General features: G+C 55.1%; 9 protein-coding genes across 9 annotated transcripts; all 9 read left to right on the top strand.

Annotated features, from left to right (window-relative positions):
* DQ04_04411080 (hypothetical protein) lies at window positions 1-456 on the top strand (the record flags this gene model as incomplete). The annotated part of the gene is made up of 1 exon (XM_009313555.1): window positions 1-456. A coding segment is annotated over one exon (456 nt), but the record flags the coding sequence as incomplete, so codon positions are not given.
* Window positions 457-789: 333 nt separating this feature from the next.
* Window positions 790-1,314, top strand: DQ04_04411070 (hypothetical protein; the record flags this gene model as incomplete). The annotated part of the gene is made up of 1 exon (XM_009313554.1): window positions 790-1,314. The coding sequence occupies one exon, from the start codon at window positions 790-792 to the stop codon at window positions 1,312-1,314; it is 525 nt and encodes a 174-aa protein (XP_009311829.1).
* A 281-nt stretch (window positions 1,315-1,595) lies between these two features.
* DQ04_04411060 (hypothetical protein) lies at window positions 1,596-5,801 on the top strand (the record flags this gene model as incomplete). Its single annotated transcript, XM_009313553.1, has 1 exon — window positions 1,596-5,801. One exon carries the CDS (start codon window positions 1,596-1,598, stop codon window positions 5,799-5,801), a length of 4,206 nt encoding a protein of 1,401 aa, XP_009311828.1.
* A 532-nt stretch (window positions 5,802-6,333) lies between these two features.
* DQ04_04411050 (UBX domain protein 7) lies at window positions 6,334-7,557 on the top strand (the record flags this gene model as incomplete). The annotated part of the gene is made up of 1 exon (XM_009313552.1): window positions 6,334-7,557. One exon carries the CDS (start codon window positions 6,334-6,336, stop codon window positions 7,555-7,557), a length of 1,224 nt encoding a protein of 407 aa, XP_009311827.1.
* A 335-nt stretch (window positions 7,558-7,892) lies between these two features.
* DQ04_04411040 (ADP-ribosylation factor GTPase activating protein) lies at window positions 7,893-8,717 on the top strand (the record flags this gene model as incomplete). Its single annotated transcript, XM_009313551.1, has 1 exon — window positions 7,893-8,717. The coding sequence occupies one exon, from the start codon at window positions 7,893-7,895 to the stop codon at window positions 8,715-8,717; it is 825 nt and encodes a 274-aa protein (XP_009311826.1).
* A 228-nt stretch (window positions 8,718-8,945) lies between these two features.
* Window positions 8,946-10,148, top strand: DQ04_04411030 (Hsc70-interacting protein; the record flags this gene model as incomplete). The annotated part of the gene is made up of 1 exon (XM_009313550.1): window positions 8,946-10,148. One exon carries the CDS (start codon window positions 8,946-8,948, stop codon window positions 10,146-10,148), a length of 1,203 nt encoding a protein of 400 aa, XP_009311825.1.
* A 981-nt stretch (window positions 10,149-11,129) lies between these two features.
* On the top strand, window positions 11,130-11,996 carry DQ04_04411020 (Smad nuclear-interacting protein 1; the record flags this gene model as incomplete). Its single annotated transcript, XM_009313549.1, has 1 exon — window positions 11,130-11,996. The coding sequence occupies one exon, from the start codon at window positions 11,130-11,132 to the stop codon at window positions 11,994-11,996; it is 867 nt and encodes a 288-aa protein (XP_009311824.1).
* Window positions 11,997-12,173: 177 nt separating this feature from the next.
* DQ04_04411010 (D-lactate dehydrogenase-like protein) lies at window positions 12,174-13,094 on the top strand (the record flags this gene model as incomplete). The annotated part of the gene is made up of 1 exon (XM_009313548.1): window positions 12,174-13,094. The coding sequence occupies one exon, from the start codon at window positions 12,174-12,176 to the stop codon at window positions 13,092-13,094; it is 921 nt and encodes a 306-aa protein (XP_009311823.1).
* A 78-nt stretch (window positions 13,095-13,172) lies between these two features.
* On the top strand, window positions 13,173-13,646 carry DQ04_04411000 (D-lactate dehydrogenase (cytochrome); the record flags this gene model as incomplete). The annotated part of the gene is made up of 1 exon (XM_009313547.1): window positions 13,173-13,646. The coding sequence occupies one exon, from the start codon at window positions 13,173-13,175 to the stop codon at window positions 13,644-13,646; it is 474 nt and encodes a 157-aa protein (XP_009311822.1).
* Between the last annotated feature and the right edge of the window lie 405 nt (window positions 13,647-14,051).

The raw sequence follows: 14,051 nt of genomic DNA, 5'->3' as shown, positions 1-14,051 counted from the left end.
CACATGGGCGCGGAGGCGATGCGGGCCGCGCTGGTGGCGCTGCGCAGCGTCGTTGCGCTGCGCGTGCAGGTGTTCCGAGCTGCCGACCTACGCGCCACGCCACCACCGCAGCCGTACGTCTTCTACACCGCGTCCGCACCGAGCGGGCTGAGCTGTGTGCGGGACACAACTGTGCGCACGTCCACGAAGGCGTTCACCACCGACCCCGTCTTTGATGTGGAGCCCATCGAGCACCGCGTGGTAGTGGACCAGGAGCTGCTGCTCTTCATTGCGGAGGGCGCCGTTGTGTTCGTGGTGTTCGACGAGCGCGCGAAGGAGGTGCGGGCGAACTTGGGCGTCGCGGAGGTGCCGCTGCGGCCTCTGCTGGCGTCGCCGCAGGCTGTGGTGCGCACGACGGAGGTGCTGCACCCGCAGGGCACACTGACTGTCGGCCTCTCGTGGGTCTGCAGGGCGTAGATAGAGCACGACTGTTTCCCTTTCTTTCTCTCTCTCTCTCCTCCTCTCTTTTTATATGCGCCTGTCAATCCTGGTGCGGGGGGGCGGCGGCACACACACACGCACGCCCTGAACCCCGCGTGCAGCGGGAGGTGGAGGAGGAGGAGTACATCCTGCTGCTACGCCGGCATTGCCGCATTTTCTCACCTCCTGCGCCAGAACCCATTTGCACCCTGTCTTTCCACGCCCTTTTCTTGCTTTCTCTCTCTCTCTCTCACACACACACACTCGCTGTTTTGTTTTTATTGTCGTCGTCGGCTTATTCTTCTCTAGTGACCGTGCGGCCCGGGCAGCATGCTGTTCTTCACACGCCGCCTCCTCGCCGAGGTGACGACGATCAACAGCAGCACCGCGTCAGCAAGCGGCCGACTCATTCGTATCCGAAAAAAGTCTAAGTGGATCGATCGACGTAGCAAACGCATTCCTCACAACGGTAAGGATGTATGGCTCTTTGGCGAGCAGCCAAGCTGCGCTCTCTGTCACGTCCGCTTCCGCTACAAACAGGACTACGAGGCCCACAAGGATAGTGAGCTGCACCAAAACCGTCTGCGGTGGGAGGAGACGATGAGGTGGTGGAAGGATGTCGGCGAGCCGCGGCACATGCAGCACAGCGCAGAGGAGTGGGCGTGGTTCGAGCAGAACGTGCTGCCGAAGAAGGCGGCCACGCTGGGCCTCCCCGTCGAGACGGCTGCGCGACAGTTGCGTCGTGCGACGATGCAAGAGACACCGCTGTGGCACGGCCGTCTCCAGGCACCCAACGCACGCGCGGAGATTAGGGAGCCGCGGGATCAGCGGTGGCCGGCGTCGCCAAAGTGGTAGGGACATTCACCATCTTCCTCCCTTTATTTTCTCCTCCTTTGTTCTCTCGCCACTCCGCCCCACGTCGCCGTCAATGCTGCTGCTGCTGCAGCTTGTTACTGTTGTTGTGTCCCCCCCGCTTCTTTTCCACCGTTTCCTTCGCCTACGCCCCTGGCTGGTTCTCTTGCTTCTTGCGTATGCTGTGATTTACTATTGTTGTTATTAACATTACTAGGTGTGAATTGCCAACACAGTACGCTGAGAGCACAACACGCCACTTCAGTTTGTATTTACAGAACAAAATGAAGAAGGAAACGAGCAACTCGCTTCCCGACATCAACAGGGCCAGCACCGTCCCCGCCGCAGAGAGGTTTCACCACCGCAACCAGCAGCGAACGGTGCACCGCGTGTGCGGCAGTACGGTTGGGCACGACGGATACCTCAAAATGCTGCGGGGCGTGCGCAAGCACTTCCTCGACAAGCCAGATCAAGAACCCACCGTCCAGCTGCCGCTAATTCTGCAGCCGCATCTTCCATCCGAGGCGAAGGCGGCTGACGGGACCGCCTCCTTGCACTTCTCGCAAGGTCTGCGCTTCAAGTCAGAGAGGGGCCGCATTGTGGCGCGCGAGCTGCGTATACAGGAGCGGCAGACACCACTGGCCGCGCTGGAGGAGGAGGAGCGGCAGCACATCATGGACACGGAGGTGTGGGAGCTCCGCGTGCTGAACCAGATGATGATAGTCAGCTACGTCACTTTCGTGCTGCGGGATGAGATGGACGAGTTGTACAACGAAGAGCGCGAGAAACGGGCGAATCTTGTGTTCGAGGAGGACAAGGAGCGCTACTGGATGCAGAATGAGTCAGAGGCAAGCAAGCAGCTTATCAGCTACAAGGCCGCCCTGCGCGCTAGGGAGGAGAAGCAGCGGCGACTGGAGGAGGCCGAGGCGTTGTATCCGACGTGCGCCCCCAGCCGCTGCGGTTTCACCTGCCAACCACCGCAGGATGGAACGGATGCGCGGAAGATCTTGCAGCGATATGTGCGGTTGAAGCATGCCCTCGACAGCAGTGCGCCTTCTGCAGAAGCAAGTGATCCCAAGAGGCCTGAGCAAAAAGAAGGAAAGCCGGGCTTTGCAGCGTCGAATCATCGGTCGACTGCTCGTCTGTCAATGACTAACGGCTTGCGCAATACGATTGGTATTGCGTCATATGTTGTCCTATTGGAAAAAGATGCTGATTCTCGCAAGGTGATTGCAGAATGCGAACAAGGGGAGTACGATAGTATTATGTCTCTTTTCAAAGAGGAGTTATCCTTGATGAGGGCATGGCAGCACAGACGGTTGCACCTGGAGCGCCTGCTATATTGGCAGGGCCAGCGGGAGGAGCGACGGCAAGAGCTGCAGACCGCATTGGAGGCCGAAGCAATGAAAAGTTCTTTTAAGCTCGACTCAGAGTGTGGTGGGTGGATTCAAAGCGAAGAAAATGACCGAGGCATTCTTCGAGTGGAGGAAGCGACCCGCCGCAATTTGCTGCAGCAGATGTACTGCGCGGCGACTCACCAAGTACTGCTGAAGAAACTGGATGCTGAGGAGGACGAAGGTCGCTTTGAACTCGAATACGACGAGACTATTGCCCGCCAGGTTTGGCTGCAGCACCTGGAGTTGGCAGTGCGCGTCACGATAGAGGAGGAGTGGGAGCGGTGCTTCGAGGAGAGCGTGCCCCAGCAGATCATACTGCTCAAGTTCCTTAACGAGGAGCAGAAGGCGCACGCGTGTCAGATCGTCACAATCCAGCGCGCCGTTCGCAACTGGAGGAGCGGGTGTCTAGGCTGGCGCTTCACCCACCGCGATGTTGGGCGCATCATCCGGGCGAAGCGTGACGCTGAGATGATCGAGCGTGGGCGTGAGTCTCTTTGCGCATTCAAGGCGTCTCTCATGGCGGACTGCGACGCCGTGCGCGACGAGATCTTCGCGATCCACGACGCGGAGCGTGCGGACGTTTGCGAAAAAGAGTTCCAGCATCGTGTCATGATTAACTCACAGGAGGAGTGGGGGGCGGCTGCAATACGGCGTCAAGCGCAACAGGACATCCTGCAGAACATCATCGCACCGCAAATCGAGCGATGCATCAAGACAGAAGTCGACTGCCGTCGCGAGATTGATGTTGCCGGGGAATTTGAATCACTCCAATTGTGCAACGTGTTCAGGCGTCTCATTCGCATCATGCAGATGAAGCAGTTGGCGGAGGGGTGGGAAGAAGGAGAACGTTTTACCATCACAAGGGATGAAGCACTGTCATTCAAGGAAATCCTTGATACGGAACTGGACAATCGTGAGCTCCTGCGTATAACTGCACTGGAGCGCGAGGCAGAGCAGGAGGAGGAGCGCCACACACTGGCTGCATCGCTGCTCCGCACCAAGTCTGAGGAGCAGCAGCTGTATGGGGGGAAAATCCAACAGCTCATATGGAGATGTAGGGCGGGTGCCTTGGAGCTGGAGGCGAGCAATCCATCCCTCCGAGCTTCACTTCTGCAGAGCTATCTGGTAGGAAAGCTGCAGCTGTACGAGGAGGCGAGTCTGCTCTTCCTCGCTGAATTCGCAGTTACACTGCAAAACCGCTACAGTGATCTCGTCTTCACTGGTCTCCGCGACCTTTTGATGGAGGATGAGAAACTCGCTCGGCGCAGCATTGTGCAGACGGAGAGAAGCGCATGGCCTACTGTTGTTGATGAGGCGAACCGAAATGCATCCGAACAGCTGCGTTGGCTCAATAGGCAGACTGCAGCTGCGAACACCATCAAGAGTTTCTACCGCCGCTATAAGAGTGGGACTGTGGGCGCATCAGGTATGCGGAACTACCTACAAGAAATGTACGCGTTCAAGCGCGAGAAAAAGGAACTGGGGGAGATCCGCCAGTTGCAGCGCCAGGATGTACAACGCTGCAAAGAGGAGCTGCAAATGGCGATGCAGGAGGCCGCCTTAGAAAGGCAAAAGGAAATTGGGTTCAAGCTGCAGGTGTTGGCAGACAAAACAGAGCCGAGGGCGCGTGCCGACGTGGAGAAGCTGGAAGATATCATGTTCAACGTGATGTTGCGTAACTTAGGCACAAATGGCTATTACCAGGCCACAGATGGCGTGGCTGTTCTTTGGCAGTTTGAATCATACGATCGGGTCCGTATCATGCGAGAGTGGCGGCGGGCCTTCGAGGACGTGTTTGAACCAAAGAAATCGACTTTCGTATTGGATATTTTGATCGGCAAACTGCAGCGGTCCTGGCGCTGCCGTGTGGCAAGAAGAAAACATATGACAGTGATAAAAGAAGGCATGAAACAGCTTGTGCGGGAGGAGTCAGAGGCTCGCGTGAAAATTGAGCTGAAGGAAATGGACGGATATGCATGTACTGTAATGAAGCCCATGGAAGGATGCGCGTTGCTTCGAGGTTACTTAACCAGTGATGTGCCTCGCTTTCTCAATCACATGTGCTTTGATATTGCCTATACCAACGGTATCCAGGAGGAAGAGTGGCGTAATCGCATGCTCCTGCTCTGGAAAATGCGTCACCACTACTTTGACACGACAGTATCATCGGAGGAGGCTTCGACGCGTGAAGCGCTACAACAAACCTACTTCTTCGATGGTGTCGACCAGGTGGCTCTGACTGAAGATGAAGGGACGCTACGCGATGCATTATGGAATGAGCGTATCTTTTTCCTCCTTCGGATGCTGGTGAAGGCGGAGCGCGAACGTCGTGGTATTCTTGAGTTTGAATCAAGCAAAGACCGATTGGACATATCCGAATGCCAGGCTCGAGGGTCTCTCTACAAGGACTACTACGAGCTGCTTGCAAATCCTATATGTAACCTTTTTGCAACTGAACAAGCGACAACTATCGTGGAGGAAGAGATTCGCGCGCGGCATTCTATCAAGGGGCTCACCAAGACAATCCTCAACCAACCACATTCCACCGGAATCAATTGTGGCGACAGAACATGTACGAACAACGTTCCTAATTCTACAACAACAAACAGACGGAACTCCGATGAAGCTGCCGAAACCAACATATTAACAGTACTAGAAGTACCACTGACAGTGAATATGGAGATCATCCAACCAATGACACAAGAGATTGCTCAGAAAAGCCTTGCGGTGGATGAAGCCGACGCTGCCAGCGCTCCCCGTGTTGAAGCAGAGGCGGTGGCGCCCCTCTCGGCAGACGCTGCCCCAGAGGTTACTGTGCCGGTGGCGGGGTATGATGGTGTAAAATCTGTTGGGGTCGTTAGTGCTGGTGCTCTCGTGTATCATGTGACTGTCGAGGATAATAGTATGGAATGCGAAGGCGTAGGCGAGCAAGGGGATGATGAACTTAGTGGATTCTCTCCTGGCCGTCCCCCGGCAGGTGTGCTTCCAAGTTTTCAGGGGTGCCTTGTTGTTAGTTCTACTGAAGAAAGTGGTACTTTCGAGGAGGATGAAGAATATGAGGAAGCTGAGGAAGACTCTTTAGGTTCTGAATGACGATGAAAACTATGAACTCTAGCGTATTGCGCTTTGTTTGTACTCTGCGTAACGCGTCTTGTGCTTTGTTGCAATGCTTGTTTTGGTATTTATGTATCTGAATTGCTGTGGTGTATCTCTTTTAGATGTGGGAATGTAGATTCCGTCGGGAAAGTAATATGTAAACAGTTCCTTATTCCTTGTTTTGTTTCTTATGAATGCTGAAACGATTTTTTTACACTTCTGAATCTATTGTTGCTGTGTATATTTGCTTTTCTACCGTTCGCATTTTAGCCTTTATTAAAATTTTTTTAGTGTGTTTCGACATAGGAATTTTGCAGTACTTTACGTTGAGGGTACGGATCATAGTGTCTTGTGCCATTTCGAAATTCAGAAGATCTGAAGGGATACACGGGCGACTTGTGAGTGTTTTTTGTCGTTTCTTGTGCTGCACGGCCGGTGACGGGGTAAACAACAAGGCTCTTTATATAAGGTTAATTGCAAAGTCTGTAGGCCCAACGGATAAAACTACTTGGGCACAGCACGGAGATCAATGAGCGACGGGGACGTCGTGGCAAACTTCATTGCCATCAACGGTTGCACCGAGGAGGAGGCGGTGGAGTATCTCGCCAATGCCAACTTCGACCTAGCGCTGGCGCACTCGCTTTACGTGGCGGACCACACCAACAGGGCCGTCCAGGAGATAGGCGCGTCTTCCACGTCCGAGATGTCGAACCCTGGGTCGCCGGGGTACACGACACCGCCGTACTTGGTTGGCCGGCTTGACGGTGGCGGTGGGGGGCGGCACGACAACTTTCCTTCGGTGCCGCACGGCAGATACGGACCGTCCGGACTTTCTCGGCAACAGTCGGCGCCGCTGTCCATTCCGGAGATGGACACATCCTCGCTTCTTTTCACCACGCCTCCTTTTGTTTACCAAGGCACTTTGTCTTTGCAGCAGTTTTGCACGCGCGCTGTGGATAGTGACCAGTGGGTTCTCTTAAGTCTGCTTGGCGATGACTTCAACAGCTTCTGCGTTAACCGAGATATCTGGAGGTTTGAGGGATTGCGTGAGACACTTTCCATGTTTTCTATTTATCAGGTGACTGCGGCGTCAGAGCACAGTGGCCAGTTGCTGCACGGCTATCGCATCGATCCTGAGAGGGACATGCCGTGTTTGCTGCTCCTCAACCCTCTCACGACAATGAAAGAGTCGCGGATACCGTTGAACTATGGGCCAGCAGGCATCGATGCTGGCGAAGTGAATGAGGCATTACTTGCGTTTCTTGCTGAGCGCGGCTCACCCTCACAGTGGGAGGCGGGAAAGTGCCGAAGGCATGCCTCCCCTACTCCTCCTATTCCCCCCGCCTCAACCACAATACAGTCAGTAGTAGTTGAGGATTACGATAATGAAAATTCTCTTCCCACAGCATCGCATCCCGAAGGGGTGACGCCACCGCCACCGGTAGTAGCGGTCGACATCAGCCCTTACGAAGCGATGCCTGATGAGAAAAATGCTTTTGCTTTGCGCTGCCGGCTTCCAAAGGGAAATGCTACACTGAGGCTTAAGCCAGAAACCCCTGCCCAGCTTTTGGTAGAGTACCTTGCCTATCGCGCGTATCATGATAACCCGGAAGCCTATCCACAAGGCGTACCGAAGTGTTCTCTAAAGACAGGATATCCACCCAGGGAGTTGAGTGTCGAAAACCCCAATGTGCAGCTGGTGACATGGGGTGGTGTCCGCTCTGGCGACACGGTGTTTCTCCATATTCAGTGAATGGAGGTAGGGGAAGCTCAACTCTACTGACAGAAGCGCTCCTAAAAGTCTATCTGTACGCTGTCAGGTGTGTACTTAGAGGCCACATTACATGATCTTCAAAGAATGAGAAAGATTTGTAAATACTTTCGGCTTCGTGTGGTATGTTAGGAGTTATATACCACAACCATATAAATGTGTACGTGCATATCTCCATAGTTTCATTAAGAGGAACACCAGGGCATAAATAGGATTGGAATTCATCTCTAAAATCTTTTTTTTTTTCGTTTTTGCCCCCTTTTTTTTTGCTCAATGTTGAGTGCCCTTTGGAGGCACAGCGCCAACTCTCGGAAGAAATGACAGAGGAGAAGGAACACGGTCGTGGGAATAAGAGGGAAAAGCACCACAAACATCACCACCATAAGAGCCATAGAGACAAGACAGCTGGGGTTTCCGGGGCGGCGACGTCGGCTTCGGCGGTGGCAACAGAGGAGGAGGAAGACTGGGATGCCAACCGTGAGCGCATTGAACAGCTTTGCCAGATGTACCTCAACAATGTTTGCAACGATTGCAACAGCAATGGGACGCGCTGGGCTTCTGTGAACCACGGCGTCTTTGTGTGCATTCGATGCTCCGGTATTCACCGCTCACTAGGCGTCCATGTGTCAAAAATTAAGTCCACAAATATGGACAAGTGGCATGCAGCAGAGGTTAGTTTGATGGAAGCCATCGGCAATAGAAAGGGCAAATCACTCTACGAGGCGCGCCTCCCAAAAGGGATGAAACCGATGACGGGTTCGGAGTCTGAAATAACACTGAAAACGTTTATTCAGCAGAAATATCAGGAGCATGCCTTTGCGGTGGAGAACGTGAACGAAGTGCTGCGGCAGTACTATAAACAGACGCGCTACGGAAAGAAGCCAAAGAAGGTCGCCAACAAGAAGCACCATCACGACGAAGGAGAAAACGAGGGCGGAAATAGTACACAGCGCGAGGATACGATGAAGCAGCTGTATGGTGTTAACGCGGAGGCCATATCGAAGAAGTCAAGGAAGGTAAAGCCCATCCACGGGACGTTCGGCGTCGTCAACGTCCCGGTTGATGAATACGAGGCGCGGCGGCGAGACCTTCTGGCGCATTTTCACGCTGTGGAGCCGTCCACCGCCGTTGACGCCAACTGAGTTCCCACACCGTCACCTGCAGTTTGTGGAGTGTACCTCTGTAGAGTTGCTGTCGTTTGCCGGAATGATGCGTTCGTTGCTCCTGTTACTGCCCACTCTTTGCGCTATTTTTTTTTTCGGTCTAAGTGAATAAAGCTTTGGATACTAAGCAACAGCAAGCAAGGTAGCGAAAGGGAAGAACGGAGGAAAAGGAGACGACAATAAAGAGAGATCAAATACCGATATCTAATGCACTCGATCTCGGCGACCGATGTTGAGGCAGTGAACCGCGTGCTGGGGCATTTACGCCACCACCCTGATGAACTCCACCGCGACGAATTTGACGAGCTTCGGGCGTACTTAAAATCGCTGGGCGCCACTCTGCCACCGCCGCCGCCGCCGCCAGAAAAGACAGAGGAGAATGAGCCGGCAGACCTTGCCAGCGAGCCGGACGAGGAGCGGTGGGAATTGGAGGACGTGCCAGACGACGGCATTCCCGCAGCTGTGGCAGCCGACGCGACCCCGGAGGACGAAGAGAATGCCGCCGCGCTGAAGGCGGAGGCTGCAGAGCGTGCCGGCGAGGGAAAGATTGACGCAGCTGTCGAGCTCATGACGCAGGCGCTGCGAATGGTGCCGGGAAAGGCCATGTACTGGTCCCAGCGCGCAAGCTACCTGCTCGACTGCGCACGCCCCGGCGCCGCGTTTCACGACGCCAACCGCGCTCTCAGCATCAACCCGCAGAACGTCCGTGCGCTGCGTGTCCGTGGCACCGTCAATCGTCACCTTGGCAATTGGGAGGATGCGCTAAAAGATCTCAGCGAGGCGCAAACCATTGACTACGATGAAAAGACTGATGCCCTTCTTCGGCTTGCGCAAGAGAAATCCAACGCCCGCCGCCAGAAGCGGCGCCAGAGGGAAGAGGAGGAGCAACGGCAGCGGCAGGAGGCGCTCCGCCGTCAACGTGAACAGGAGCTACGCGAGGAAGAGGAAGAGCGTCAAAGGGAGGAGAAGCAGCACGGTGGATTCCCTGGTGGATTCCCGAGCGGCGGCATGCCTACTGGTGGATTCCCGGGCGGCGGCATGCCTGCTGGTGGATTCCCGAGCGGCGGCATGCCTGCTGGTGGATTCCCGAGCGGCGGCATGCCTGCTGGTGGATTCCCCGGCGGCGCCGTGCCACCCGGCATGGAGGAACTATTCAGGGACCCGGAGCTGATGGCGGCCATGCAGGACCCAGAGGTGGCCTCCAAATTTGCCACGCTCATGCAGAATCCTATGGCGGCCATGCAGATGATGGGAGATCCAAAGGTCGGCCCGCTCCTCCAAAAGTTTATGTCCAAGGCAATGGGAGGCGGCGTTCCCGGCGGGTTTAGCAGAGCTCCTCCTCCTCCTCCTACTACCAGTGCAGGAGCGGCGCCACAGAGAACAACGCATCCCAGCGATGAGCTGGATTGACGACGCATGAATCTCAGACGCGTATATTCCTTTTTTCTACAACTTCCACAAAAAAACGTCGATTGGGTTAAGTGCCAGCATTTGTTTATTCGATATTCAGAAAGGGAGAGAAAGTGAATGAGAGGTGAGAATAGGAGCAAATAGGGGCTGGGGGGTAAGGACTCCATATCCATGGGTGGGTTTAATGGACGTGACACAAACGAGCAATACTCTTTTTTTGGTTGCATTCTTTTCAGATACACAAGAAAGTGGTTACAAAGAGATGCCTCCTCGTACTTCCCCCCGAGCCACGCGAAGCGCCTCACGAGGAAGAAAACACCCGATCCCTTCACCGATGGCGAACGGAAAGGGAAACGAGGACGTTTCTGACATAACTATAGAGGCACGCGCTGTGGAGGCCATACTTGCCAGCAGACCAAGCACGATAGGCACCGGGGGCTTGTCATGGGGTGCTTGGGCGGCTATAATCTCGTTGGAGGTAGTTGCTTTTGTGTGGCTCAAGTGGGCGGTCGACATCTACGGCGTCTACCGTGCGGCGAACCCATAAATCCCACCCTATCCCCAGCCACAGTCAACACCACAGCTGCCCAGAAGAAAGCTAAATGCAAGCTAACCAAATAAAAAGAACAGCAGGAACAGTGACAGAAAGTCACTTGCCCACTCTACTGGCATCCGCACGTGCTGTACGTGCAGGGGTATAGAAGTCTACGCATTTGTAAAAAGGATAAGGGGGAGCGGCATGGTACGAGTGCGTGTATGATGCGCTTCTCTCAATGAGGGGTCCTCTGTGCGTAATGTATCTTGCCGGTATTCCCTCACGCCAAAGAGGGATTAAGTGACAAAACAGATCAACCAGGAAGTGTAAAATCATTAGCTGCATTATGCAATGCTCCAACTCACTTACATTTCCCTCTGTCAAAGTAAAATCGCTTAGTGTTTCTTTCTTGCCTTATCTATTTTTTGCCTTTCCCACTTTGTACCATGCTGAGCGCTTCCTTTAATGAGAGGGCTTGCGGCGCCGCGGAGATGGAAACCCCCTTTTATGGACGAACAGGTGCACTTGATGGCGCTTATCACGGCATGCCAGTGACAACAACACGATTCGCGTCTTCAAAGTATGGCAAGTGGTTTCCCTCCCTCTTAACAGTGCCGCAACGTATTCTTAAGAGCATCACCGAGGGAGACGGCATCGACCGCAGCATTCTCGAGTTTCTTTCCGTGGCGTGTGTGTACGAAGAGTTGCGCAGTCACCGAAGCGATTCCACAGATCATGGTGCCCTACTTCGTGATGTGCTGAAGTGGCACCGTGGGTCGCTTTGCGCGGGATACAGCGGCTGTGCGGCCACTGATGCTGATGCCGGTGTGTTTCAGCCGTATGTCCCCGCCTACAACGTACGTGTGCTGAAGGATAGCCAGCCCGTTGCGTCTTACACTGCAGTGTCGCGGAGGGCTGTGACGCTCCTAGGTAAGGACCGGGCCGTGAACGACATCCCTCTGGACCACCCAAGCTGCTCTGCACAGCACGCCGCTTTTGAGGTGCGGTTCGTGTACGCCAATGCCGAGGAGCTGCATCAGCGTGTGACCGCATTGTTGCAGGACGGGTGTGTGGACTGGGGCTTGTCGGAGAGTGTCAGCAAGGTTTGTGCCCGCGTGCGTGAGATGTTGGTGGAGCTGGGTGACGGCGAGGACGCATGGCTGATGGAGTTGCAGGTGGTGGATCTCGGGTCTACCAACGGCACGCGTCTCAATGGTGAGCTGCTGCGTCCCTTTGTTCCCGCGACTGTCATCGAAAGCGACGTGCTGACATTCGGCTTCTCGACGCGAAGCTATGTCGTTGTGAGGCGGTGAGGAGCAGCGCAGAAGTGAGTAGGTTGCAGAGATGGCACGGTAAATTCCTGTTGAGTGGCGGTGACCGCTGCCTCACCATACCTCCTTTTTTGTTGTTTTGTTTCTTCGCTTAGTGAGCCATTCCAGAGACTCAGGTAGGCTAATCAGAAGGAAAGTACCGGTGCCGGTTTGCGAAGGATGCCGGCGGAGTACAATATCGCACCGCTGGCCGAACGCCAGGAGAAATACGCCGCTCTGTTTGCGGCGCTTCGGGCTGTTCTCCCCGACCCGGACAAGCAGCTCATCCTCGACCCCAAGAAGCTGGAGAGCTCGTACAGCAGCGACAAATCGTACCACATGCCTGTGACTCCGTGTGCGGCTGTGGTGCCGGCCACAATTGAGCAGGTGGCCGCCGTGGTGAAGCTGTGCGCTGCCCACAGGGCCCCCATGACGCCGCGAGGGGCTGGCACAGGCATCGAGGGTGGCGCAATCCCGTACGGCGGTGGTGTGGTGATCGATACGAATGGCCTGCAGCGGATGGACTTCGATGTTAACAATGCGTTTGTGTGGGTTGGGGCCGGCGTGAAGAAACTGCAGTTGGTGAAGGCTGCGCGGGAGCGTGGCTTCACGTTCGGCCCCGACCCATCGTCGAACCCGTGCGTTGGCGGGATGGTGTCGACGTCCGGCAGCGGCATGTCGACACTGAAGTACGGCACGACCCGCGAAAACATTCTCTCGCTCCGCGTCGTGACACCTATGGGCAGCGTGGTGGAGACGCGCAAGGTTGTGCGCAAGTCGTCGTCTGGGCTTGATCTGACGCAGCTTTACTGCGGTAGCGAGGGCACACTGGGTATCGTCTGCGAGGTTGCCTTCAAGCTGTGGCCGCTGCAGCGGCACAGTGCTGGGGGCTTCGCCAGGTTCGCCACTCTGCCGGATGATGTGCGGTCAATCGCGGCGCTGCGCCGAGCTGGATTTCCCAGGACACCGACCCGCTGTGAGCTTATCAGCGCTGACGGTATTCGAGCTTCCAATAAGTACTTGAAGGAAGACCTTGTACCGGCGCCCACCATCCTCATGGAATTTACCGACAATGATGCCAAGGGACGACAGATGCGGTAGGACTTTGATACGATGCAGCGCATATTTGTCGCAGTGGGCCGTTCAAAGGACGTGCGCTTCTTGAGGCGGGGGCGGGACATGGCGAATGCCTGGGAGATCCGTCACAGCTGCCTGCTGGCGTCCTTCACGCACCGTGGACGCGGCCGTGAATTCATACTCAGCACTGACGTGTGCGTCCCTCTCGACAAGCTCGACATCATCATTGCCGAGACTGAGAAGGAGTTCGCGGTGTACGATATGCCATGCATCCTCTGCGCGCATGTAACAGATGGTAACTTTCACTGCGCCATCCCGTACAAGACGGACACCGAGTGGCGACTCGCACGAGAGTTGGAAAGCCACATGATTGAGCGCGCCATTGCATTGGGCGGCACGATCTCGGGCGAACACGGCCTTGGTATCGAAAAGGTCAAGCACGTCGTTCTCGAGCACGGCCCTGCGCACGTGGAGGTACAGGAACGCATCAAGCGGGCACTCGATCCCGACAACTTGATGAACCCAGGCGCTTTCTATCCCTTCCAGCAAGCGTTGTATCCAACAGCGCACCTGTAAGGTAGCAACAAATGAATTTTTTCTATTTTTTTTATGTACCACAAACTGGCTTAAATGGGTACCACCGTGTGGGAATCATGAGGAATGACGAGACCACATTGCTTTCTGGAAAGTTAAAGGTTCCGAAGATGAACGACTCCTTCTACTTCGCCAAGGCGACGACGTAGACTTCCGTGAATTCCATTGTTATGGGTAAACACGGTGACATTATCTTCTTTTTTTAGATACAATGCGAAACGTTAATTGCCAAAGCATTTGTTAATCCTGCCGCCTGTGTCCTCCATCCATGGGCCGTGAAGGTATGAGTCACGGCGGCTGTACATTCCACAGATCATGGTGCCCTACTTCGTGATGTGCTGAAGTGGCACCGTGGGTCGCTTTGCGCGGGATACAGCGGCTGTGCGG

Source organism: Trypanosoma grayi, assembly GCF_000691245.1.
Source record: "Trypanosoma grayi strain ANR4 Tgr_441_V1, whole genome shotgun sequence".
Lineage (NCBI taxonomy): Eukaryota > Euglenozoa > Kinetoplastea > Trypanosomatida > Trypanosomatidae > Trypanosoma > Trypanosoma grayi.
The sequence above is the reverse complement of the archived record's forward strand: the minus strand, read 5'-3'. Positions and strand labels throughout refer to the sequence as shown.